Genomic DNA, 24,867 nt, shown 5'->3' on the forward strand with positions numbered 1-24,867 from the left:
CAAATCCAGAGGACAAGGAATAAAGTTCTTGTCCTTAACCAGCTAAGTTAGAGGTGAAATAGGATTTAAAAACGTTATCGTATAGGCCAAATATAAAGCTAGAATGAGTTTTGATGAGAAAAATGTAAATTTCTCAGAAAAATACATTTGTATATTTTTCTGGATTATGAAAAAGAAAAATGAGAATAGAGAATACAGTTAGAAGTTGAAATGTTTTTCAAAAAAGAAAAATTAAAGCAAAAAGTGGAAAAGTCACCATTATAAAAAACAGAGTCAGAGAGAGGCTTTAAAAGTACACAACTGGCCCAAAACTGCAAAAAGAAACAGAAAAAGAGGTGTGTCTTATTCACACATGCACACACACGTCTCTCGTCTGCGTATCTATGCACACTTGCATGCTGCCTGGTATCCAAGGAGGCCGGCAGAGGCCATCGGATCCCTTAGACTACAGTTGCAGATGGCTGTGAGGCAGCATGTAAATGTTGGAAATTGAACCCAGGTCTTCCCCAAGACTGATCAGTGTTCTTAACTATCTCTCCAGCCTAAAAGGCCCTTTCTTAAGTGTATCCATGCATTTGAATTTTGGATAAGAATTAAACTTTCTCCAGAGTCCAAAAGAGTAAATCTACGCAGACTTGAAGAACGTTTCGTTGAGCACTAGCAGCCAAATATGACGGCCAAGTGTAGTTCTTACCTCTCTGGCCGCACAGTCGTGGGGCGCTTCTTCTTTATTTACCTTTCCCTTGGGAAATCCCCAGCCTGACTTTGCCAGGTAACCCTGAACCAGTAGCACCTGCAAATAAGCAGAAAGTCAAAAACAAAAACCAAAGAGACCTACTTTCATTTCCCACATTCCACTTCCCAACCAAAGGCATTTTTTCTTTCTATTTCTGTATAACCATTTACCAATAGACTGCGTATAGCAGTTGGCCTAAATATCTTCCAAGAGTACAGAAGCCGTAACAAGTACAAAATGCAGTACAAGATACAGAATGCAGGCAACACATCTGAAATTTAGTTCTTTAACAATAACAATCTAAGGGTATTTTAAAACCTCAATTTAGAACATTACATAAAAAAGTTAAGAGCTCAATTCCCAGCAACCACTTGGCTCACAACCATCTATAATGAGATCTGGTGCCCTATTCTGACATGCAGGTGTACATACCGGCAGAACATTGTATACATAATAAATAAATCTTTTAAAAAAAAGCAACAAGATAAAAATTAACAGTTGTCACCATTGCACTAAGAATCTTGTTACAATACACTCACATTCTCAAGTGTCTCATCAAGAATAATTGCACCATATGTCGGTACTCCCATTTTATATTCCTTCCATTCATCTAAAACTTTTTCCACATCTTCACCTTGTGGCAGCAGAAATGGACAATGACTGAAGAGTACACAGAACGTTAAGGAAACTACCTTTCCCTTAATTCAGCGTAAAAAGTTACAACAGGGAGAGGATGGAGCAATGCTCAGTGTCTAGGAGCACTAGTTGCCCACTAGAGAGCCACACACAGTCCAGTTCCCAGTGCCCACATGTGTGGCTCACAGCCATGTACCTCCAGCTCCAAGGGCTCTCACCCCCTCTTCTGGCCTCCAGAAACCTGTACACATACACACACACACACACACACACACACACACACACACACAATATATATATATATATACAGTCTCCCCAAAATTCTATACAGAAACAGACCTATTTACACCAACTGCATTTTGTATGAAATTATGCAGGCTTATATGCTATTTAGGTTACGTTTCCCTCAGCACAATCATTTTCCTTTAACAAATTAACTTTTATATTTAACCCAAACACAAACCAAGCTGCGTTTCTGACTCAAATACTCATTAGTGACTCTAACTCACATGAGTTGGCGCGCGTGCGCGCACACACACACACACACAAAATGACAGCAATGGAGAAGCACATACATTCCATGAGAAGGAAGGAACTGCCGGGAATATAAAGTTAAATAAAGGGCAAGCTGCTGGGAAGTAGATGAGGAATAAGGTACACGTGACATTTCTGAACGACTTTACCACATATACGCATGCATTAATTTCTGTTAACAGTAAAGCTGAGGGCTTACTAAAGTTTACAAAGGAAAATGTGGGTGTCAGTTTCAGAAGATATTAAGCATGTACCTAAGGAACAAAACTATAAAAATAGAGAACAAATTTATAGAAAAAAACAAACAAACAAAAACAAACAAACAAACAAACAAAAACACTCTAAAATTGTATGCTTGATTTTTTGATGTCCCAATCCATCAAAGGCCCATGACTGAAACAGGATGAAGCATGTAGAGAAAAACATTTTATGACAGTTTCTCAATCTAAGGGTCTATTCATGGTTATCAAGCCCTGAAAAACTTGTATATTCTACTGTTATTCCCACCGATGTTAACCCTATGTGGCATGAATGGATTTTCAATTATGTCTGACCACATACATGAATCCTACCAGTTGACTTCACAGGACACACTGATAACAACACTATTTGAATTCCCCATAAGCTACTAATAACAGCAGAAACCAAATACTATTATTTACAGTGACAAGAAGTTTGGGCAAAATGAAGTCATTTAATTTATTTCATAAATATACTTTTATGAGCCCTGCAACATATGTAATATATAAAACACAAAGTTTATTTGTTTAATGGCTGAGTAAAAACTAAAACAGCCCTCTACAAGTCCAGATGTCAATAACCTATGACATCAGAACTCGAAGACAAACACATGGTCAACCTCCATATCATTATTTCCTACTTTCAAGGCTAACTCTGGATACATTATCCATCCCATGAACATCTGTGGTTCCTCAGAGCCCAAGGTACTGAAATCATTTCCCAATAAAAGTCTAACTCTATAAAGTCATTAAAAATTCTGTGCTGTAAAGTCACCAAAATAAGAGTTAAAAAAAAACCCTCAAAACCCAGTACAAAAAACAAACAAACAAACAACTAAGCAAACCTATTGCTTCTTTTCAAACACGTACCACCAGGTCTCTGCATACTTCCATGAGTTACTTATCAGCATCTCTTTCCCATTTACTCTACAACATCTTACTTTTCCACTTTGTCAAGTTCTTCCTCCAAAATGATTTTAAGTAATCCTCTATCTATTCTCAAAAATATTTTTCCACAATTCTTAACACTAATCCATTCTTTCCTAGATGACAGACCTACCCTAAACAAAGCATGTACAACTAGCCAGATTTCCAAATTTACTAATTAAGCAACACTCGATTGTTATTTATTAAATGAAGAAGGCAACTGGGAACATAAGAAATTTAGTAAATTCATGATCTCCAAAAGCCAAGTAAGGGGTCACTCTGGTACTGTTCTTCAATGTTCTCTGGAGGTTAGTCTACTTTACCACCACAATGCGAGCATTTCTTTTTGTCTCTCAGGACCCTAAATGTTAAGCCTATCTTGTTCATTGCCAACTACCAAGCACATAGTGATCATTAAGTTATTTAACAAAGCAGAGTTTCTTCTTAATAAAAGTTTCCTCCCCATATACCTAAAGTGAAAACTGCACCAAGTTTTTGATATCTGCAACACTAAGGTTAAGTATGAAACTTACATGCACACTCATGTGCAAATTCTTACTCAGAAACCCAAGAACGTACAGCTGTTCTGGAAAAAACATCAGTCTATACACAAAATGACCAAAGCAAAGGATTTTGTTATTAACGTTTCCACAGCTAGGGCATAACACCTAAAAGCAAAGTCTTTTGTCTGTATAGAACCAATCACCAAGCAAAAGTAGTACTCAAATCCAACCCTATTTCCCTGTGACTTCATATCTATTCTATTAAGGGTTCTAAGTCCTTGTGTCAACTGTTCTTTCTGAGGCTCTACATTCTTGGCTCATAGCCCTCCTCCTGCCTCAAGTACTAGTGCTTGCATTGGCTCAGGTGGTCAACCAAACCCATCTTGAATATTATTTTCACATGTCGAACACCTACCTTTGCTCAAACACTTGCCATGTTAACGTCAGTAGAACAGTGTGTTATCCAGTTTTTATAGAGCTCTAGGAATCTCTTACTTTATGGGTTTGAGTAGCGACAGGGAGCTTAGTAGTTTCTTATTTTGAGTCACTTGTACCTATCTAAGGCTAGTTCTAACAAAATGAACCTGAGAGGACAAATTCACTACAATGCACACTGAATGACTAAGAACACAGCCTACAAAGAAGTCAAATCATCCTGTTCAAGATTTAAAAGCCCCTACCCCACCCATAAGTGTGGCCCTACAAGGATCCTGCGCTTGGCCCCAACTAGCTTATTTTTTGAGTTCTCTAGAACCTTCCAACTCTACAAGCCTGTTCATACCCTGCTTGTGTCTATATAGGAAACTGTATCTCCTTTAAAAATGCTTTGTCTAAAATCTTTCTACCCTAATTCTAGATTCTAAGAATATTTAATACAGCAGCCCCTACCCCTGCCATGTAGAGAGTTCATTTTATAATCTTAAACATTCAGGTAAATCTTTTATGTTTTATTACATTAAAACTGTCTTTTGTGTCTGTTTTTGAGTCCTAGACTTTGTAGACCAGGCTGGCCTTGAACTCCACCTGCCTCTGCTTCCCGAGTGCTGGGATTAACAGCATGCACCAGTATGTCTGATAAAGCTGTTTCTTTATATAGAAGAAATGCTTCTTTGACCTGATCGGCCTAATGACCTATGAAGAGTAGAGTAAACCCAGACCTGTCCCAGAAATATGCTAGTTATTTCTACGAAAAAAAAAAAAAATCAAATTCATTCCTAATCAGTATATACTTCAACAAAACTCCAGCACATTTCTATTTTCATTATGTGTTATCTGGAAGTTAAAAAAAAACTCAAAGAAAAGCAAAAAGAAGTTTGTGTTAAAATATTTTACTAGAAAGAATGAAAGACAATCATTGCAGCAACAACAAGGATATCAGCTTTGGCAAAGTCTCTTATCCCGCACTGAGGTAATCCTGGTGTGTTCTGCATGTAGAAATCCAAGTAAAACCAATGGGCCAGCTCAATCTGGAAGCAAACTCGGATTGCATTGTCTCTTTCCTCGCTGGGAATATGCAAAATAAATCGGCTGTCAAAAACAAAAACATACAGAATTTAGGCTTACAAACAGTTAGTTTAATATATTTACTTCCTTGCCCCACCCACCCACTTAGGAAGGAGACCAAGAGCAGTCCTGATCACTGTCAACTAAGAACTGCCCTGGGCAAGTGTTAGAAAGCTGGTTGTGCAGTGCAATGGCTGTAATCCCACCACTAAGGACACTGAGGCAGGAGGGTCGTGAGGATGAAACAGACTTGAAAGAGAGGATATGTAATGGAACTTTTTGAAGCCTTGTATAGCTACTGCTCACAAATACAGAGATTAAGAGCTTCCTAACAAAGCAAGAGAGGAAACTACTGGGATTTCTTTCCAAGTCCAAAAATACATACTAATCCAGCAAAAGGGCTTGACATCCATGTGGCACCCAGATAGAAACAACACAAAAGACAACCATGGGTGAAAGAAGTGGGCACTACAGTTTCTCCGTTTAACACTCTGGATTTTCCAAACAGCCCAGCCGCAGAGCCTTGATCCACACTAATCTCCAAATACTTTGTCAAAACCAAAATTGACTTTTAAAATTACACTGAGGAAAAAAAAGGGTGTGTGTGCTTTTTATAAAAAAACACACCGTAGTTTTATCTATGTGATGAATATAAGCCCCATCTTTAGTGAGGTTACAGGTTAGAATACACCAATCTAGATGATTATGAATGGCAGCAGTCACGAAACACCTACTAAATGCTTCTTTCAGAGTTGAGCATTTTGAGTACTCCTTTATCCCTTCAAGTATTAGAAACAAATTCAACTAAGTAAAATAAATGTGCTGGCCTTTTGGATCACTTTAATTAAAAAAGAGCTACCACTCAACTCAACAGTAGGATTGTATTATTTAATTGCTATGATGCCAAGTGCTTTTTTAAATTATTATTTTAGTTCTCAATTTTCAAATAAAATCAAAAGAAAGTATTTTAAAATTTAACATCAACGCCACATTCAAATTAGAAATCAACAACAGTACGAACACACAAAATATGTGTGTGTGTGTATGTATGTATGTATGTGTGTGTGTGTATATAAAAATGATTGGTAGACCTGCAAGAGGATCTTTCTGTGTAAGGAGACCTTGTTCTTAGGTGCACTGTTCATCCTATCTACCCTCGCCTCCTCTGTATACCCCACTAACTCCTACTCATCCTACTCAAGCGTACCAGACTCCTCCAAGCACACTTATGCTCTGTCAGAATCATGAAATGTCCAAATTTGTTCCCTGATGGTATATGCTATCTCTGCAGATTTTCATTACCAGTCTAGCAAAATGTTAGTTTTATTGATAGTTGTAATTTACCTTTTTAAATGTTTATGCTGATTCTTATTCCTATTAAAAAGTGAGTAATTCTCTGTCCCTGTCATCAAGATATATGTATTCTGTCCACAGAACCTGGACAGAATACATAGAGCAGCTTATTTCAGAGGACTCTGAAAAATAAATACATACAAAAGGAAGAAGCTTGGAAAAAGTTGAAATCTCTTCAGGATACCCTTACTGAGACTGGGGACTCTGGTAGGCAAGCAACAGCCACAGGAGACAACTCCAAAAGTCTCTTCTTGGACCAAGGGCACCTGACAAGACAAGGTCCTTCCAATGTTCAGCAGACAGGACGGCCTAGCAGTGCAGAAGTAGGATAATTCCAGGAAAATGACCCCATAAAACTGTGCATGAGCATTGAGGTTTATTCTGCACATGCTCAGATGAGACTGGGAACAGCCTATTATAATCTGGGTAAACTGAGAAAAATCACTGGCCAAATCCCAGATCAACCTCTAGGTGGCACAAAAGAAAAGAAAGAACACTGGAAACTAGTCCTCTTGCCTGGTCAATAAAACAAACTGACATTTCTTGGGCCTTTTCAAAACTGCTTCCACAGCAGAAGAGGATTCAACTAACTACTCCTGCTCCTAGTCCATGCCGTTTCCTGTAAAAGGAACTTTTATTTGCCTGTTTCACTGGTTGTCTCGGAGGCTTACTGCCTCTGTCTGCTAAATAAGGCCTAGTCCCGAAAGCTTCTAGCCTCCATACAATCTAACCTAGGCCTACAATGTTTTCAGCCCTCTAAGACTTACTGCCTAAGAAGCTCACCCTTTCTTGTTCTTACTGCGCTCTGCCCTGGCTGGTTCAACTTAGCTGTTCTGGCTCAACCTCCTCTCTCAGCTAACTGATTCAATCTGGCTTTTCTCTCAGCCTCTGAATTGCTCTGCTAGGCCTCAAAATAGCTCCAGCAATCTGCTCTAATCTTCTGGCTCCTTCTCATTCTTTTGCTCACTGGGTCTTCAAGTGAGTTCTCTGCAACCTGTCTCTCTATTACTGTCCTGGCAAAACTGCCTCTTCTCTGTCTCTCTCATTGTTCCTTAAGTAGCTTCCCTTTCCTCTCTCTTCTAGTGAGAGTTGGGCATATCCTACTCTGTCAAATCTTTCTTTGATTCGTCACCTTTCCTGCCACTCAGTTAAGCATCATTTTCAAACATGGGTGCTTCCTTCTACAAACCACAAACTTTATCTTTATTGTTTAGGATTAAAGGCATGTATCACCAAACCTGGAACTAAGCTGTTCTTTACCCGAAACTTGCTTTTATACCAGGCTGGCCTAGAACTCAGATCTGTTTGCCTGTCTCCTGGATTAAAGGAGTGTTTGTATTCCAGCTGGATCACCAGATCTAGAAGACCTTTGGATATGATATCTTGCCAGCCAGATCACATGGGCCTAGGTCTTTGGATGTGATCTCTTGTCAAAACAGCCATTTTCTAAATTAACATTCCTCTACAACTTTCTTCTTCCCATTCTCTCAACAAAACAATTCCTAGTTTCACAGCTTTCCTTTTCTATTTGCTTTGTTTTTGAGTTAAGAGTCTCACTATGTAGCCCAGATTGGCCTGGAACTCACAGAGATTCATCCATCTGCCTGCCTCTGCCTCCAGAGTGCTGGGATTAAAGGTATGCACCACCACTGCTGGAGCATGGCACTGCTGACATTTCAAACCAGGTCGTTCTAATAAGAGGGGCGCCCTGCACAAGGCACAGTATTCCCAGACTCTATCTGGGTATACTACCTGCCAAGATGTCATAACTAAACCATCTCCAGATACTGACAAATGTTCCCGAAACATGGGGTGTGTGTGAGAGAGAGAGAGAGAGAGAGAGAGAGAGAGAGAGACTTTCTGTTTCAGATGTGCTAAGGATAGATGACAGAAGACCACTGTTTGGGACTGAACTTCTGTAGTAGGCTCCAACTAACCAGCCCGAATGCATGAAACAGAAGCACCAAATCTATACCACATTGTTTTCTGACCTTCCCGGAAATCAGGAGATAGGTAGCAGTCAAACTGTCAAGAGCCAGTTTCATTGATAAGGAAGAGAAAATTATGAAGCTCCTCCATATGTAAATTGACATAAATTTACTAGTCTTCTGGAACTTTCTCCTTGATACCTGGTAAGGAGAGCAACTTCAAAACAAAAAGACCACTTTCCATTCTTTCTTCAGCTCCCCCACCTGACAATCTTCTGCCCAGTTCTCTGGTTTATGCTACTTTCAACACCAACTAAAGGCAAGCAAAAAAGGCCTTAAAAGACTGTCATCTACTAAAAGATCACCATGCTCATGACACTATAGTCAGAAAATGCAATTTAGAGCCACACCAAGGTGGTCTGTGATTGTTTCCTGTAGTGTCTTCTGTCCCACAATTATCTGCAGTCACTGTCATTGTCTCATTCTCTCTATTCAGTACCTGTCACCATTTCAATGGGCTGAAGGCAGATACAGCCTTGGAACTGAAGCCTGAGGATATCTGCGCTCTGGGTCATTATTCAGAGAACTGGGTCCTTGACTATACTACAGGAAAAAATTATTATGACTAGCCAGAGTAAAGCAAAGTTAGTGAACTAGCCAGAGTAAAGCAAAGTTAGTGAATTTATTAATCAGAAGTTATAGATAGTATACATTTTAGATATAGAAGGGTAGGGGGTAAAGAGAACTCAACTGACTCAAGAAAAGACTAACAGTACACAGGCTAGGTAGGGTACAGGGTTCTCAAGGGAGTCCCACTCTCACACAAGTGTGTCAACAAGAGACATCTGTATGGTTGAGGTTGGGGGTGAAAGCATTCACCCTTCAGACTAGAGCAGAAAGTCTATTGCACAGAGCCAGAGAGAGGGAGGCAAGGCCAGTAACAAAAGAACTGCGCTCACAAGACAATGAGACTTGCACTGTTTTAAAACTGTATTCTCTTGGTTAGGGTGATGGCAATAGTTAATAATGAGAGTTAACACCATGACAGAATCTAGAATTACCTTGGAGACAAACCTCTGGGCACACATGATGTTGATTCAAGATTAAGTGAAGTGGGCACTTGGATTAAATCTAGGATTCAGTCTAGGATTTAGACTGAACTGGAAAAAAGCGTGAGCACCAGCATGCAGCACTGTGCTCTCATGACCAGCCTCATGCTGTACTATTATACTGGACTGTGTGTCACACTGCCCGCACACTTTCAGACAAAATAAATACTTTTTTAAAGTTGCTTTTGGCAGGTATTTTATCACAATGAGAAAACTACTGTGACTTACCATGCATCCCACAACAATACAGATGAGGTCAGTCCTGATTGGTCTCGTGGTTGCTAGGGCATAGAACAAGGTACCGTTGAGGCCCCTTGTGGAAAGGGTTACTTTCCATTTGCCATTGCAGGAACCTGACCTGGACAGGCTACAGTACTCTGGGGCGTAAAAGCTAACTCTGCCTTCTTCTGGGAGCCTCACTCTCAACATGTAACAATCCATGCACACTGCAGTGACCACCTCATGGTCCACTGAGCTCAAACTGTGTTTAAGAATTGGATTTCTTCTGTCATGATTTAGGACCTTGTCACGGGACTCTAGGTTGGGTTACATTCTCCTGCATTTGTTCTCTGCTCAGTTGTGTACAAAACCTGTGCTGGTTGGCATTAACTATCAGTAGGACAACCTAGAAACACCTGGGAAGAGTCCCTCAGCTAATGAAATACCTAGAACAGGTTGGCCTGTGGCCTCTCACGTCTGTGGAAGACTGCCTTGGATTATTAACTAACCCAACCTACCCTAAGTGATAATATTCTCTAGGTTGGCCGGGAACTAGGTAAGAGTGAAGAAAAACTGAGAAAGAGCAAGCAAGAGTGTGTTTGTTCTCTTTGCTCTTGACTGCTGATATGATGGAATTAACATCCCCAAAATGAAGGGTGGTAGTAACTACATTGTGAGCCAAACCTTGTATCACAACAACAAAAACCAAATTAGAGCATTGTTAAAGACTCATCCTTAGGATACAAGAGGCTTCCTTGCTGGCAGCCATTCCTCCATTGACTGCCTCTCCTTCTACTCCACCAGCTGAGTAGTTTCCAACTGCTCCTCCTTACCCAGATACCTCATGTTTGCTCAGCAACTCCACGTAGAGATCTCAGCAAGTAACTGAAAGCCATCCCCTCTCTCTCAGAGAACATCAGTTCCCTTTACAAAATGGCTAACAGGAACCTGAGTATACACTCCCTTTCCAATGTCTGACCTGTCCCCAATACAATTTAAACTAGGTCTGTCTAGCCAGGATGCCCTCCTTCCTTCCCCTGGTGCTTCATTAGAGACTCAGAAGGGTTCAGTGGCTTCTGACCTAGCAAGACACGTATATCATAACCATACGTTACATACATCAGAAGTCCCATAGCTGGACTTTAATAAGTACCTAAGCTCAAGAGGCTCACACTTCCTTGACTGTGCCTGATATGGAAGCCCATTAGACATTCTAAGCTGGTGAAGGAAAAATGGAGCAGTGAGTCACTAAGACTATCAGAGAACAAAAATGGCAGCTATCACAACTGTTAACTGTAACAGACCATGGAAGATTACCACAGGGAGCTCCTGAGACTAGTGTTCTAGGTTGGCTGAAACCATGCTGACGCCTGAACCTTTGAGTTAGGAGGCCATGCCATACTGACTGGCTGTACACTGTACAGGCCACGCCTCTCTAGATACCAGACAAAAAGCTTCATACACTGGACCAGGGTCTGACTCCTCTTTTCACTTGATTAGACATGGCCTTTAAATACTGAAATAACTGGGAAACCTTGAGAATCAGGAAGGCCAAACTGGAAGGCACAGAGATAAACGTTAAGCCCAGTGTGGGACAGAAGCAACTGCACATTCCCTGCCTCTCTCACTAGTCTACCAGCTGAGTAAGGGAACTAACAGCCTCAGCTCAAAGGACTCTTTCCTGCTACTGCAGGTAGGGCATTTCAGCAGGAGTGCTCAAGGCTGCTGAGGTGTACATTTCCAACTGGCAAAGCGGAAAAGCACTGGAATTGAGAGTATCCCTCTCTTCATCTTGGCAGGACAATTTCATCCAGGAACTTCACACACTATGTGAAACCAGGAAAGGACAAAGGGCTTCTGACTGTTCCTGGACTATGAGGAACCCAATCTGGAAAGAGGGCTCCTTTTGAGGACTGAAGGGTTCTGAGGCTACACAGGCTCTTGTGTACTCCATCTCTATGGATGAGCCATAAGTAACCCTGAGTGTGGGACTACAATTACAACTTAATGGATACAGAAGTAACTTTTCTGCTCTGGAGACCCTTCTGGTCTCCAGAATCTTTACTGGTACTGATGGCAAGCCTCAACTAGTCTGCACACTTAAGTGTAGGAGAAAAGACTATTTTTCCCCTTCATCCTTTCTGGTCCTAACCCACTTCCTCCTAGGGAGGGGACATCATGTCTAAATTTCTGGTTCACTTAAGGCTTCAGAGTACAGCACTCCAGACTTCTGGCACTCTAAACACGGAGTCCCCTAATCTATAAAGGCCCAGAGCTCTATGATTTGAGATCCATACTTTAGTTTCTAATATAGACCCTACCTCATCCAAAAGTCTGGGACATTTCCACTTCTGTACACTCAATAACAGCCACTCCCATCACAACTGCCCTTAAGGAAGGAGTGCTAATGCTCCTTTAGTGTCTCAAGTATAGAAAAGCTTAGAGCACCTCATGGGTAAATTCCTGGCTCATTGACCACTCCACTTACATGACATTCCTCATTAACACTTCTATCCCTGCAGTAAAGTCAGATGGCCCCCACAGAATGGTCTAGGACCTGGGGAGCACAATGTGATGGGAGCACAATCCAGTCTATAGTTCCCAATCCTTGTTATGTCTTGGAGGCATGCCCTCCAGCACCTCCTCGTTCTTGGCCAGACCTAAAGGATGCTTTCCTTTGTTTCCCCAGACACAGGTCTCGGCTTCCTCCTCATCTTAGGACCACCCCCTTGGCTTATTTGGCAGCACACTGGAGTTCTGGGGATAGCTCCCACCTTTTGGATAGTGCCTAGTCAAATCTGTCTGTCCTCCTTTACATCTCCCCTGCAAGTAGCCTCCTTCAGTACAAAGATGATCTATTAATTATAGCCCTGACATACTCTCTCAGAGAAGAGCACTGTCTGAGCCTCCTAAAACTGGTCTTATGTAACTATAAGGTTTCTCAACATGCTCCAATCTCCTTGTAAGAGGTCAGCTCCTAGGAATTAGACTAGCTTCGGGCACAAGTAACCTTTCCAGTACCACAAGAATCTCATTTTAATTATTCATAAAACTATTAAAGACCTTTTTAGATTTGGCACAATTTTGAAGAATTCCCTCTATGAGTTCAATCCCTCTACAAAACCAGAGAAAGGGCCATTAGATGGGATCTCTGAAATGGTGTGGGCCCTAGACCTCCTTAAACACTTTCCTCTGCCCTAGCTTTGGCTCTCTATTCTTACTAACCGTTTCTTCTATCTGCGAGAATTCAAGAAGTGGTGTCAAGAATTTTAACTCAGTGCTGTGAATTTGGGGGCCCTCCAAGAGTGCAGAGCTTATCTTTTCAGGTCATCACACCTAGGGGCATAGGCGAGCTCTCTTGCCTTGGTGCACTAGCAACTGTGGCTCATGGTGGGAAGCTTCTAACCCCAGGACAGAATGATGACCTCCATGCTATCATTGGAAGATCTTGAGTTAAGCTTTCAATTCCTAGTGGGGCATCCGCTAGGTCTCCTGTAACAGATAATAGTAAACTCAGAGGGGACTACAAAACCTGCTGAACTTTAAACTCTGCCACCTTACTGCTAGATCCTAACCCTAAGGTCTCTATGGAGCAGTCCTGTATGTAGACAAGACCCTGTCTGATTCACATTTCCCCATTTCCTAACCTGAGATGTTTGTGTTTTATGGTAGCAGGACACAGATCTTCAGGTTTGTGACAGTAAACCTAAGGAAATCATAGAGCATAGGAGCCCTCTGGGTAAATTCACACCAGCCTCAATGGCAGAACTAACTGTTCTTCCCAGGGTTTCCAGCTGGGGCAGGGACGAGAACATCCATAATTACATAATCCAGTTTATGGCTTACCATATGAACAGGTACATACAGCAATCTGAAGGAAACAGAACCTCTTAGTGCCCCAAATATGATGATTAAATGTGCTCTGGTGGTTTGAATGAGAATGTCCCCCATGGGCTCAGATAGTTAATACTTGGTGAGCAGTTGTTGGCCCGGTTTGGGGAGGTGTGGAGGGTTGTGTCTGGGAGAAGTATATCACTGGAAGCAGGTTTTGAGAGTTTAAAGACGCGCCACCTCAAGCTTTCTCTCAACTGCTTGCCACCTGCCATCTCCACTGCTCATAAACAATTACACCTCTGGAACAGTAAGCCAAATAAATCCTTTCTCCTATAATTGCTAAAAATTTCTTCTGTAAACTATATTTAAAAACTCAAGGTGTTTTTATCATCACAACAGAAAAATAACAAAGACACCTATGGAATTTTTGGCCCTCCTAGAAGTCTTCTGGCTTCCAATCCAGGTAGCCATTACACATATCAAAGCCCATCAAGATAAGCACCCAAACAGATCAACAGGCAGCGAAGCTTCCATTCCTTGATCCCTTAGTTCCCAATCCCATGCACACACTACAACCCTTAGAAAATCCAATCCATGACCACCCCAGCAGAATGGTTACAAAGCCCAGAAAATAAGCTAGTTTCCTAAGTCTTGACAATGGAGGAGCCTTAACATTTCATGAAGCCACACATTGGAGGCCAAAGTCGCTCCAAATTCTGAGTCTCTCCTCACAGGAGGCATAGGCATTCTTCAGGCTTGAAGGTTCATTTCTCAAGTTTTTCCTATCTGTTCTCAAGTCAATCCTGAGAGGATCCTCTGACCCCCTCCTTCTATTGCTTATTCAGTAGCACAGAGGAACTACAGAAGGGGGAGAAGAGCAAAAGCATCTCACTTGCCTACCTCCAGATTGGGGTCTCTTATTACTTCCCATTGTCACTAGAGGGATAAAGACACTCTCCAATAAAACAAAGGGGTGTCAGCGCTAAACACTGTCCTCAGAATTCCTTGGTTTGGGCTTCCCATATCTGTAATCTGGTAGTGGCCTGTGTTTCATGTTTGTTTCACTCAGGGAGTGAATGAAGCTCAAAGTTAAGTTTTATCGCCAGGCACCCCCGGTATCCACCCTCAATCTGCTGGGAAGACTGAAAGGGCTACTCCAACTCCTAAGAGATCTCTCACTAAACTCCCACTTGAGACTTAACAGTCTTAGTCCATTCCCCTCTGGCACATTACTGTCTAGTCCACAATCCACTTCTGCCACTTCAAATAATCCCTTGCAGCAGGCTTTCCTTGAGACAGACCTAACACCTCATGTTTTCTGAGTATGCTGTGTCACAGGCATACTCAGGTGATCCAGGCCAGGAGGATAAATACAGACCCAAGACCAACTTCACTTTTGGAGGCTGCAGCCTCACATTAGCACAGAGAATTGGTTTTATTAAAAACCCTTTCATAGGGTAAAAGTCCACTAGAACCTGATCAGACTAAATCTTATCAAGTCCACCTCATACATCCAACTACAATCAAGCAGCAGAGTCTGTGTTATCCCCCAGATGCTAAAAACTGCTGACTTCTAGATCTGTCTTCTCTTCTGCCCAGACCTGGGTAAGCCTGTAGCTTCTATTACCTCTAGACCCTAGTGGGTGGCCAGGATCCATTCTCCCATCTTTTTGAATTCAGTGGTATAATTTTAAAAGCCCTCACCTCTCATTCCCTAGACATTCTACAGGAACCAACCCCAATTAGTTAAATTACCTTCAGCATTTCCTTCAAGAAGATTTAAGACTGTTCTGGACCAAAGTCACCACTTACCTGAAACAACATGTGCCTACTGGGTTTTCTCTCATCTTCACTATTACTCCCATCATCCCAACTTCCCACCTGCCTTCTTGGAGCCACCTTATGACTTGTGCATGAGTGATGGTGTGCGTGCAAAGTTATGTGTGCAGGGAAAAGGCTGACATTAGGTGTCACTCTCCAGCTTCTTTCTTTCTATTCTGAGAACTCATTGTCCTAGAACTCACCATGTAGACCAGGCTGGCCTCTGCTTCCTGAATGCTGGGATTAAAGGCATGCACCATACCACCTTGTTTCTTGATACAGTCTTACTGGTGGGCTAGGCAGTAATTTCTGGGTTTTTACTTCATGTGCTCGGACGGGTGCTTTGCCTACATGTATGCCTGTGCACACTCACGCAGTGCTCACAGGTGCCAGAAGATGGCATTACAGACAGCTGTTAGTGGCCGTCTGGGTACCGAGAATTGGACCTAGTTCTCCTGGAAGGGCAACACGTGCTCTCAACAACCGAGCCATCTCTCTAGGCCCTCCCTAGCCTACTTTTGCCTATCTTTATGGCCTGTTCTCATAAAAGAACTCCTACTCACAACCCATATATACATCTACACCCCCTACATCATCTCCCAGAGGCCCCTATCTCCTCAGGTAACACAGCTCAGTGCCTGCAGATGACTGACGCCTCTGCTGGGTCTGAACTCCTCACCCAGCTACTCCATCCAAATTTATTTAAGTAACCACCTCTCTTTGCACACGTTTCCAGCAAGCCTGGACCTATCACCCCTAACACTCTCACAGCCAAACTCATAACTCAAGCTCTCATAAGCAAATGCTATTGTGATTTCTCACCCACCAGCTGTGAGGGCAGTCTTGTCAGATGGTGGCCTCTTAAGCCAGGCTCTTATTAATAATCAGTCCTTGATTACTGGGAGCCTGGCTTGTGATGGTCTTATAAAAACACATGGAGCCTAACTCCTAATGACCTATCCCAGATGGCCAGTAACAAAAGACAACTAGTGCTATAAAATTTACTACTTAATAAATGGGACAAGGTGGCACACATGCCTAAAAGGTAGAGACAGCAAGATGAGGAATGTAAGCTCATCCCTAGCTGTATAATGTCAGAGGCCAACGTTGTACAACTGACACCCTATCTCATGAAGTCAGAGGCCAGCCCTGACAAACGTGACACCCTATCTCAAAATCTTTAGTCTGCGACTCAGTAAAACAGTAAAATATCCACGTAGATATGGACAGCACACAAATTACACACCCAAGATTAACTGTTACAAAAGAATTCCAATTCCCTTTCATGGAGGTGTGTGTGGGGGGGGTTCTTCTAAGAACTCAATCTCTTCTGAAGCATATTTTCTTGAATAGAAATCTGTGTCTGTTGGGGCTGAAAACTAACTTTATCCTCATGCTTCTGGCATACTGTTTTTTCTCAGCGCAGCAGAAAGTTTACAGGGAAAAAAGATCCTACACAGCACACTTTATACTTGAAGCGTGGATAAGGACATGGTAGAGAAACAAGTGGGGTGAGGGTGGGGATGCAAGAAACTGCAATCGTGGACACATTAGAAAGGTCGATGTGCTGGGCAGTAGTTCTCAACCTGTGGGCTGCAACCCCTTTAGAGTCACATATCAAGTACCACATTATGATGTTGATAGCAGTAACAAAATCACAGTTATGAAGTAGCAACAAAATAATTTTATGGTTGGGGGTTACCACAACAGGAGAACTAAATTAAAGGGTCAAAGCATTAGGAAGGTTGAGAAGCACTATGCTGGAGAATCACAATCCAAACAACTGTAATACAAAGCCAACAAAAAGGCTGGGGAGATAGCTAGGCCTTCATGGCAAGCCTGGAGACCTGAGGTATATCCACGGAACCCAGGGAAAGATGGAAGGACAGCAGCAACTTTCCACCATGCACAGTGACAACCACCCAATTCCTCCAACAGTAATTGTCTTACGGCTTGCGTTTCATACTTGAGCTTGAATTTTTAATATAAAACCACAAACAATTCAATCAAAAGAGACAAACAGCAATCTGAAAACTATTACTTTTAAGACCTTTAGTTTAAAGAATTGGTCAGCTGGTTTAGTTACTAGTTTATCAACCATGTAGCCCTAACAGTTAAGCATACCACACTGCTAAAATGATACGATTTATTTAAGAAAGTAGCTTAAGCATTCCCTGGAACCAACCACTTTGACACATATTAGGCGTATAACACACTCCTTGCACATCAGAATGTAATTATTCTGTGAACAAAGCCACACTACATTCACAACAGCTAATCTCACTTCTTCAAATGATGCAATCCCAGGTAATACACAGCCTAGCCTAAATACTCCTAGGAAGACTAGTTGTAGATGCCTGTAAAAAAGTGTAAAGTTACCTGATCCTTTTCTATGTCAACTTCCATCCTTATTAACCTACACAGAATCCCTTTCCCACACTCTAAGGTTTTTTTTCAACTATAAAGTGTGCATCTGTGAAAACAAACAAACTGGGAAAACTAAAGAAAATAAAGATCACAACCCTGTAATCCCACTTTAAATTCAAATTCTTCCAATGATTTTTATCCAGTGATTTTTACTGCACTGTTGTTTTCTTACTAAATATGGGAATACAGAAAATAAATTCCTTGTAACTTTTATGGACACAAATACCATATTAACAAAAATTGTAACTCTTCCAACACCAAAGAATTACAATGACATTAATTCTTTCTTTAAAATTATGAATGATAAGAGTTTTTGCTTGTTTGTACTATGTGTACCTGGCACCCACAGAGCTCAGAAGAGAGTCAGATACCCTGGAAATGGAGTTATGGACAGGTGAGTAACAGCATTAAGTGCTAAGAGCTTATTAACTATACAACTGGTCTATGAATTTATTCTACATGTACTTCTGCAACGTTTAAAATGCTTGACTTGACTTCTCATTACATTCACATGGTGTAGAGGAAAAAGATTTCAAATCTTGATTCCCAAAATTAGGATATATGTATAAATCAATCCTCAAATCTGTCCAGAGAAAAATGGGAATCACCGCACCAGCTAGAGCTGTTTCAATATGCATGAGGGGAACACCAACAAAATCTTCACAAGTAAATTTCGTCCCTTAAAATTGTAATCAGTGCAAGGGGCTGCAGAGATGGCTCAGAGTGCCTGAGCTCAAGTTCAGTTCCCAGCACCCACTTTCAGGTGTTCACAAGGACTCCAACTCCAATTCCAGATAACAGACACCCTCTTCAGGCCTGGGCAGGTATCTGCACACGTATGTGCTCCCCTCCCGCAAAGCACAGAATTAGAAATAAATCTTAAAAAAAAAAAAATGCAAACAGCTTGAATGTGGCACAGCACTGAGTTTCGTTTTTAAGCATAGACATGGTGACTAGAAGTGAATACAGGCCAGCATTCACAATCTAATAAATTATTTCACAGTCCAAACGCATTAGCAACGACTGGGTAGTAACAATGTACCAGGAACTTTACTTCGACCGAGGAAATACCATGGGCGTGTTTTGGGCCGGCTGCAATTACAGCTGACAAGACCGCAGAAATTCACTCCTGTGAAGACCCAGGGTCTGAACATTTCCTTGCAAGTTAGAGAATCAAGAGATTAAAGGGAAGGAACTCTTGGATGTCTCCTCAAATTCTCAAAGATAAATCCGGGAAAATTCTGGAAAGAATAATTAACTCTTTACAGAAAATGTCACGGGCAAAGTACGAAGTAAGCCTCAGTCAGAAAACTGCTCCCTGTGTAGTTCCAGGGAGATCACAAATTAAATCTGTGGGTTCTACCTACGTAATTGGAGAAAAGTCGAAGGGAAGAGGAAGAAAACCATAGATTAAAGTCACAGGCAAGAAAAAAAAAAAAAAAAAAAAAGGATTCCGCACGCCTGTAAATCCCAGTACTCAGGGAAGCAGAGACAAGGGGATCTCCCTGAGTTCGAGGCCAGACTGGTCTACAACGCGAGTCCAGGACAACCAAGGCTACCCTGTCTCGAAAAACCAGTAAAAGAGAGAAAAAGAAAGAAAGAAGTAAGTAATGAAGGATTCCAATGCTACACGGTGGAGGGGCTAAGAGAAAGAGAAACCTAAAGACTTCGGGGACTGGATCGCGTCGGACTCCAGCTAGCAGGGCTGGAAAGCGGGACTTAGGGGAGAGCCCGGACCGGGACTGCGGAAGACCCTGGGCTGGGCAAGAGCGAGGACCGGACCGCAAAACCGGGCCCAGGGATGGGGAAGAATCGAGGCCCGGGGCGCAAAGGAGCCGGGGAAAGGGGAAGAGCCGACTCGGGGGCGCAAAGCGGAACCCGGGAATGAGGCAGGGCCGAGGCCGAGGACGCGGGAACCGGGCGGAGGGGGTGGGGTGGAGGTCAAGGCCGGGGGCAAAGACGGAAGAGCCGAGTCCGGGGCTCAGTGCTGAGACCCGGGACTGGTGGAGAGCCGAGGCTGGGGCGCAAAGCGGGGCCCGGGAATAAGGAGGCCGAGGTGAGGAGGGAGCACCGAGGTCGGGCCCTCCCGTGGGCTGAGGGGACACGGAGGCGGAGGCGAGCCGCTCCTACCTGCAGAGATCGTCCAGGACGCTGCCGGGAATCTCCAGGCGTTTGGTCTCCATGATGAGGACCCGCAGCAGGCGCAGCGCATCCCGGCTCCGGGCAGCCGGCACCACAGCGCAGCACGGAGACGCGGACCCGCGGACACTGGAGCCCTCCGCCCAGGACCCCGAGGCTGGGCCTAAGCGAGGGGCGGAGCCCTGGAGCCACGCCCCTCGGCCAGGAAGGGCCCAATGGAGAGCTGGAGCACTCGCGCCTGCGCGCGCTACGCCAATCAGACGCTTGTTTATTAGTCCGTGGGCTCCCATCGCTCTGCAGGCTGCTCAGTTCCTGCTCCCGAGAGCAGCTTCCCGCCGCCTTTGACTGAGCTCGGGCGGCTGGTTTTGCGCCTGCGTGGGCTGTGCGCTTTCTTCTGTACCACCAGGAAGTTTTGAGACACCGCCCCTCTACACACGCGCCCCGAGGTCTCCGGCTTTGTCACAGTGACTAACTTTACCACCACCGACTGAACAGGCATCTCTTGTCTTTGGCGGCAAGCCCAGAGCACTTATTAAAAGAAGAGATTGTCCGCGATTGCTGTCACCAAGTATTTTGCGCACACGCTCACCACTGATTTTATTACCTCTAGGCCAAAGGCTAAGGCCCCTGAAGAGATATTAATCCCCTTTTGGTTTGCAGATAGGGTCTCGCCACGTAGCCCAGGCCGGCCTTGCATCGTGGTACTCCTGCCTCAGCCTTCTGAATGTTAGGATTAGAATTACAAGCCTGCGCCAATATGGTTAACCAATATTGTGTGTGTGTGTGTGTTTTAATGTGGTTCACCTCTAACTCCTGGAAGGAGCAAAGATTCCCGCCTTTGTGCTCTTTCTACTACTAATAGGTTTTGTGCTCCTATTCTCAACACTTGTGGGACCCCTTTGCAGGACAGACTGGTGCTGAGACAGAGATGGGTGAGAAATAAGCACACACCTTGACCAGGACTACTTAACTGTGCAAATCTCTTCAGCTATTTAAATCTAAATCTCATGTAGACTGTAGGGAACCGTTTCAAGGGACCTCTTTATTTGTTCCCTTTCCCAGGATGCATACACCGAAATCCTCGCCTTCCTGAGCCTCGGTGTTGCTTGTTTCTTTAATTAGCCTGTGGAGGACAAGCCTCTTGTTATCTCGTTTGCGCTGCTCTTACCCTACCAAGTTCTATCAATGAAGACAGGAACTTCATCTCTCTATTGACACCAAATGACAACTGATTACACTTGTGATCTCTATTCCTCCCCCTACCCTCCTCTTCAAACACACATCTTCTGCCTGCCTGTTCTCATTCATCGCTCATGTTGCTAAATGGAGTCTAATTCATTCTGGAAACTTGGAGAAATTGAATCCATCTGTTCTCTCTCTCTCACGTCAGACCCCTCCCTCCCCAGATCTCACCCCCACCCAACGAACCTCCTCTGTCACAGGTTCAATTTGCTCTACCATTTAACTTCTCCCTTTTTTCTATTAATTTTTGTTCAATCTACTGTCTGGCTTTGCATGATTTATCTACACTCCTGAAAGAGCTGCCTACATTAATACGTCTACATTCATTCTTGGCCTGAGAAACTTGCATACACTTTGTTTATTTTATTCAGATATAACCAGGTCACTAGTTTTCAGCTTTGGATCATCCCCTCATCAGCCTCATCAACTGCCGATGGAAGAGATCCCTTCTACCTGGGCTCAAGATGAAAAACATTTGCAATCATCGCTTTCACACTCCAGTTTTCTAAATTTATCTTTTTGCTCTTTCTTGGAGAATCTCTCAAATTCATCTTGTATTTTCGGGGCTTTGGGAGTTTTGTTTGTTTGTTTGTTTTTTGAAGTTCTCTTTTGTTCTTTAAGTTGCCCCTTTGTTGTGATGCAATAGTTTTGCTTCATTGATGTAATATTTTCTCATCCATCAGAGAATAAGCAATAATTTTAAAGTTGTCCCTACTCTATTATCCCTTTCAGCTGCCTTTGGTTTTAAATTTGTCTTCAGCTTCCATATTAATTTTCTATGTCCTCAACTATATTCACACACACACACTTAAGAGTAAAGCCAGAGTCTAGTGCTCATGGCCCAATGAAAGTAGTTTTCTAACAGGTTTATCTATGACTTTTTTTTCAGATAATTTTTATTTTATTTTATTTTTGGTTTTTTTTGTGTAGCCCTGGCTATCTTGGAACTCTGTAGACAGGCTGGCCTTGAATTCACAGAGATCTGCCTGTTTCTGTCTTCAAAGTGCTGTGATTAGAGGCATGAGTCACCACTGCCCAGCAATTTTCATTGAGAATTTTACCTATATATATATATATATATATATATATATATATGCATATATATACATATATACATATATATATATTCTCAACAAATCTACCTTCCATTTGTCTTTTCCAATTGCTCCCCTACATTTCCTTTGCAACTTCTCTTGTCTTCCCCTTGAACCCACATCTACTGAGTCCACTTGGCGCTGCCTATGGATGTGTGAGCTGGACCATGCCTAGTCTTTCAGGGGCAGTGTCCCAGAAGTAAAACTTACTCTCTCTCCCCTCTGAAGCCATGTATTGTCTAAGAAGCTTCTTAGATAGGGGTGGATTTTTTTTAACTCTTCCCAAATTCAATCAATGATTTCAGCTGACTTGCTTTTGTGCAGGCCTTGTGAATGAAGTCATAGTCACAGTGAGTTCATGTGGGCGTATACCTGTTCCATCAGCCACTAACGTTTCATGGCATATAGCCACTACTTCCAGCTCTTAGAATTTTCCTGCCCCTTGGTTTTTGATTTTAAAGCCTTACTTGCAAGTATGAGTGAAGAGTTACAGACCACAGCAATCTAGTACCATAGCTGGAAACCCATTTAACAGCAAAATGTAGCCTAGAGCGATCAGAGAGCAGGAAGATTTTCATAGTGTGCATTCCTTTTGGCTGAATTTCCCAAGGAGAAAAATGCTTCCAGGCTCTAAATCATTTTGAGAATAAGGGAGGGAAGCTCAGACTGTAGTAATCCATCCTCTTTATTCATCAGACCACACAGGTCTTAGGTTTCATAAGAAGCAGGCCTTGGAAAAGAAGTTGAGTTCAAGTAGTATGAAGGAAGCAATCCTAGGAAGCACATACCATCACAAGGAGGGCGAGTCAAGGATGATAATAAAGGCACTAAGGGTATCAAAAATGCTAAGGGTGACTGGAACTTAGTCTGTCACTGATAAACTCTGGAGACCAGTGTAAAGCACACCTCAGTTAATCCACTGAAGAAGATGGGATTTCCTGGTCTGAATGAGAAGGGCCCCCATATAGGCTCATATGTTTTAGTGCCTGATCCACAGGTGCCTTCCCAATCCTTGGGAAGGATTGGGAGGTGTGGTCTTGGTGGAGCAGTTATGCCACTGGCAGTGGGCTTTAAGCTTTTAAGAGCCCACATTATTCTCAGTTAAATCTCTCTCACTTGCTCGCTCGCTATCTCTTTCTCCCCATCTCCCTTTTTTGTTGGGAGCCGCGTGATCGTCTCACCGGCAGAAACGCACTCGGACTCAAAGATCCTCCCGCAACAAAATCTTTATTACAGTCACGCGATGAAAAGAGGAGAGGAGAGAGAGAGCCCCGATGTGGCGTTGTTTATATAAGCCCGGGTCGCACCTAAGTGACGTGTCAATACCCTGATTGGCTGCTCACTCTTTACCCCGCCTGATGACTCAGGCCCAGCATGCTTAGTGTGCTTACGCAATTTGCGCATGTGTACTGGAGGCTGTTTACAGTTTTGAGGGTGGAATGTCAACGCCATCTAGTGGCGTCTGAGTCTCAGCTCTCCACACTTTTTCACTCCCCCTTCTCTCTTCCCTCTCTCTCTACCTTGTGGCTGTTGCCTCAACATGTAAGCTCTTGGTTAGTGCCCTGGTGCCATGACTTTCTGCCTGCTGCCATGCTCCCCACCACGATGGTCATGGATTCACCTTCTAAAACCGAAAGCCCAATAAACTCTTTCTTTCATGAATTGTCTTAGTAATAGTGTTTCTTCACAGTAATCGAAAAGTAACTAAGACATGGGGATTTTATATACAAAACCCCATCATCAGTCATTAGTAGAGGGTCGCACCTAGACATGTGTGCCCTGCCTGCCACATAGCAAGGTGTGCTCTGGTGGGGGGAAAAAGCCCTCTGGCCAAGGAATGCTGATGCTCCCAATAGGAAATCTGTACAATAGATCTTGTACAAGGTAAAGGTAAGACCCCTCAGGTGTCCTACTTTCCTGTATACACTTTATTTGCGCTGACTGTCTTTGCATTGACTAAGGTGGTACCATAGTGATTATTTTTATTAGTTGTCCTATTTAGAGCTTTAGCATAGTCTGAATCATAGCAGTGAAACAGTGGCATGAAGCCAACTGATGATGATTCTTGTGGACCAGTGGTATAGGAACAAAGAGCTTACCAGCCTCACCCTGTCTCATTCTTCAAAGCCCTTAGATTGATAAGTGTCAATAAATTGAAACTTGGTGTTGAGAGAAAAAGAGATGCTGGGACTCCTAAATTTTGGTAGTACTAATTTGGTTTTTAAAAAATTGAGCTGGCCATAGTGGTGCATGCCTCTAATCTAGCACTCAAGAAGGCAGAGTCAGGCAGATCTCTGTGAATTCGAGGCCAGCCCGGTCTACAAAATGAGTCCAGAACAGCACAGTAAAATATAAAACAAATGCCCATGTTAAATAAAGGCATATTTATAAATATGTTTGCACAAAACAAATGCAAGTCTCTCCTTTTCTTTTATCTACCTCCTTTTACTTCTTCTCATCTTATCTGCATGCATTGATAGGTGCTCAGAAAGAAAGCAGTCAATGGGGAAAATGCAAAAGCAAGGAAATACTAAGCTACTGGTAAACAACATTCTTTTACATGAAGAAGAACATCAGGAAAATTTTAATAATATTTAATATTTAAAGTCTTTTCTTTTCTTTT

At 42.7% G+C, this 24,867-nt stretch overlaps 1 protein-coding gene across 1 annotated transcript in view; it reads right to left on the reverse strand.

The window, feature by feature from the left end:
• Positions 1-20,102, reverse strand: part of Dcp2 (decapping mRNA 2) — a 40,222-nt gene extending 20,120 nt beyond the window's left edge. The window contains exons 1-4 of the mRNA XM_021659610.2: positions 19,900-20,102; positions 4,951-5,102; positions 1,276-1,403; positions 695-793 (exon numbers count right to left, since the gene is read on the reverse strand). Of these exons, the coding sequence (XP_021515285.1) occupies positions 695-793; positions 1,276-1,403; positions 4,951-5,102; positions 19,900-19,952 (432 nt within the window). The 5' untranslated portion in view covers positions 19,953-20,102. The remainder of the gene's footprint in view (positions 1-694; positions 794-1,275; positions 1,404-4,950; positions 5,103-19,899) is intronic.
• Positions 20,103-24,867: the final 4,765 nt, after the last annotated feature.

Source organism: Meriones unguiculatus, chromosome 2 (genome assembly GCF_030254825.1).
Source record: "Meriones unguiculatus strain TT.TT164.6M chromosome 2, Bangor_MerUng_6.1, whole genome shotgun sequence".
Lineage (NCBI taxonomy): Eukaryota > Metazoa > Chordata > Mammalia > Rodentia > Muridae > Meriones > Meriones unguiculatus.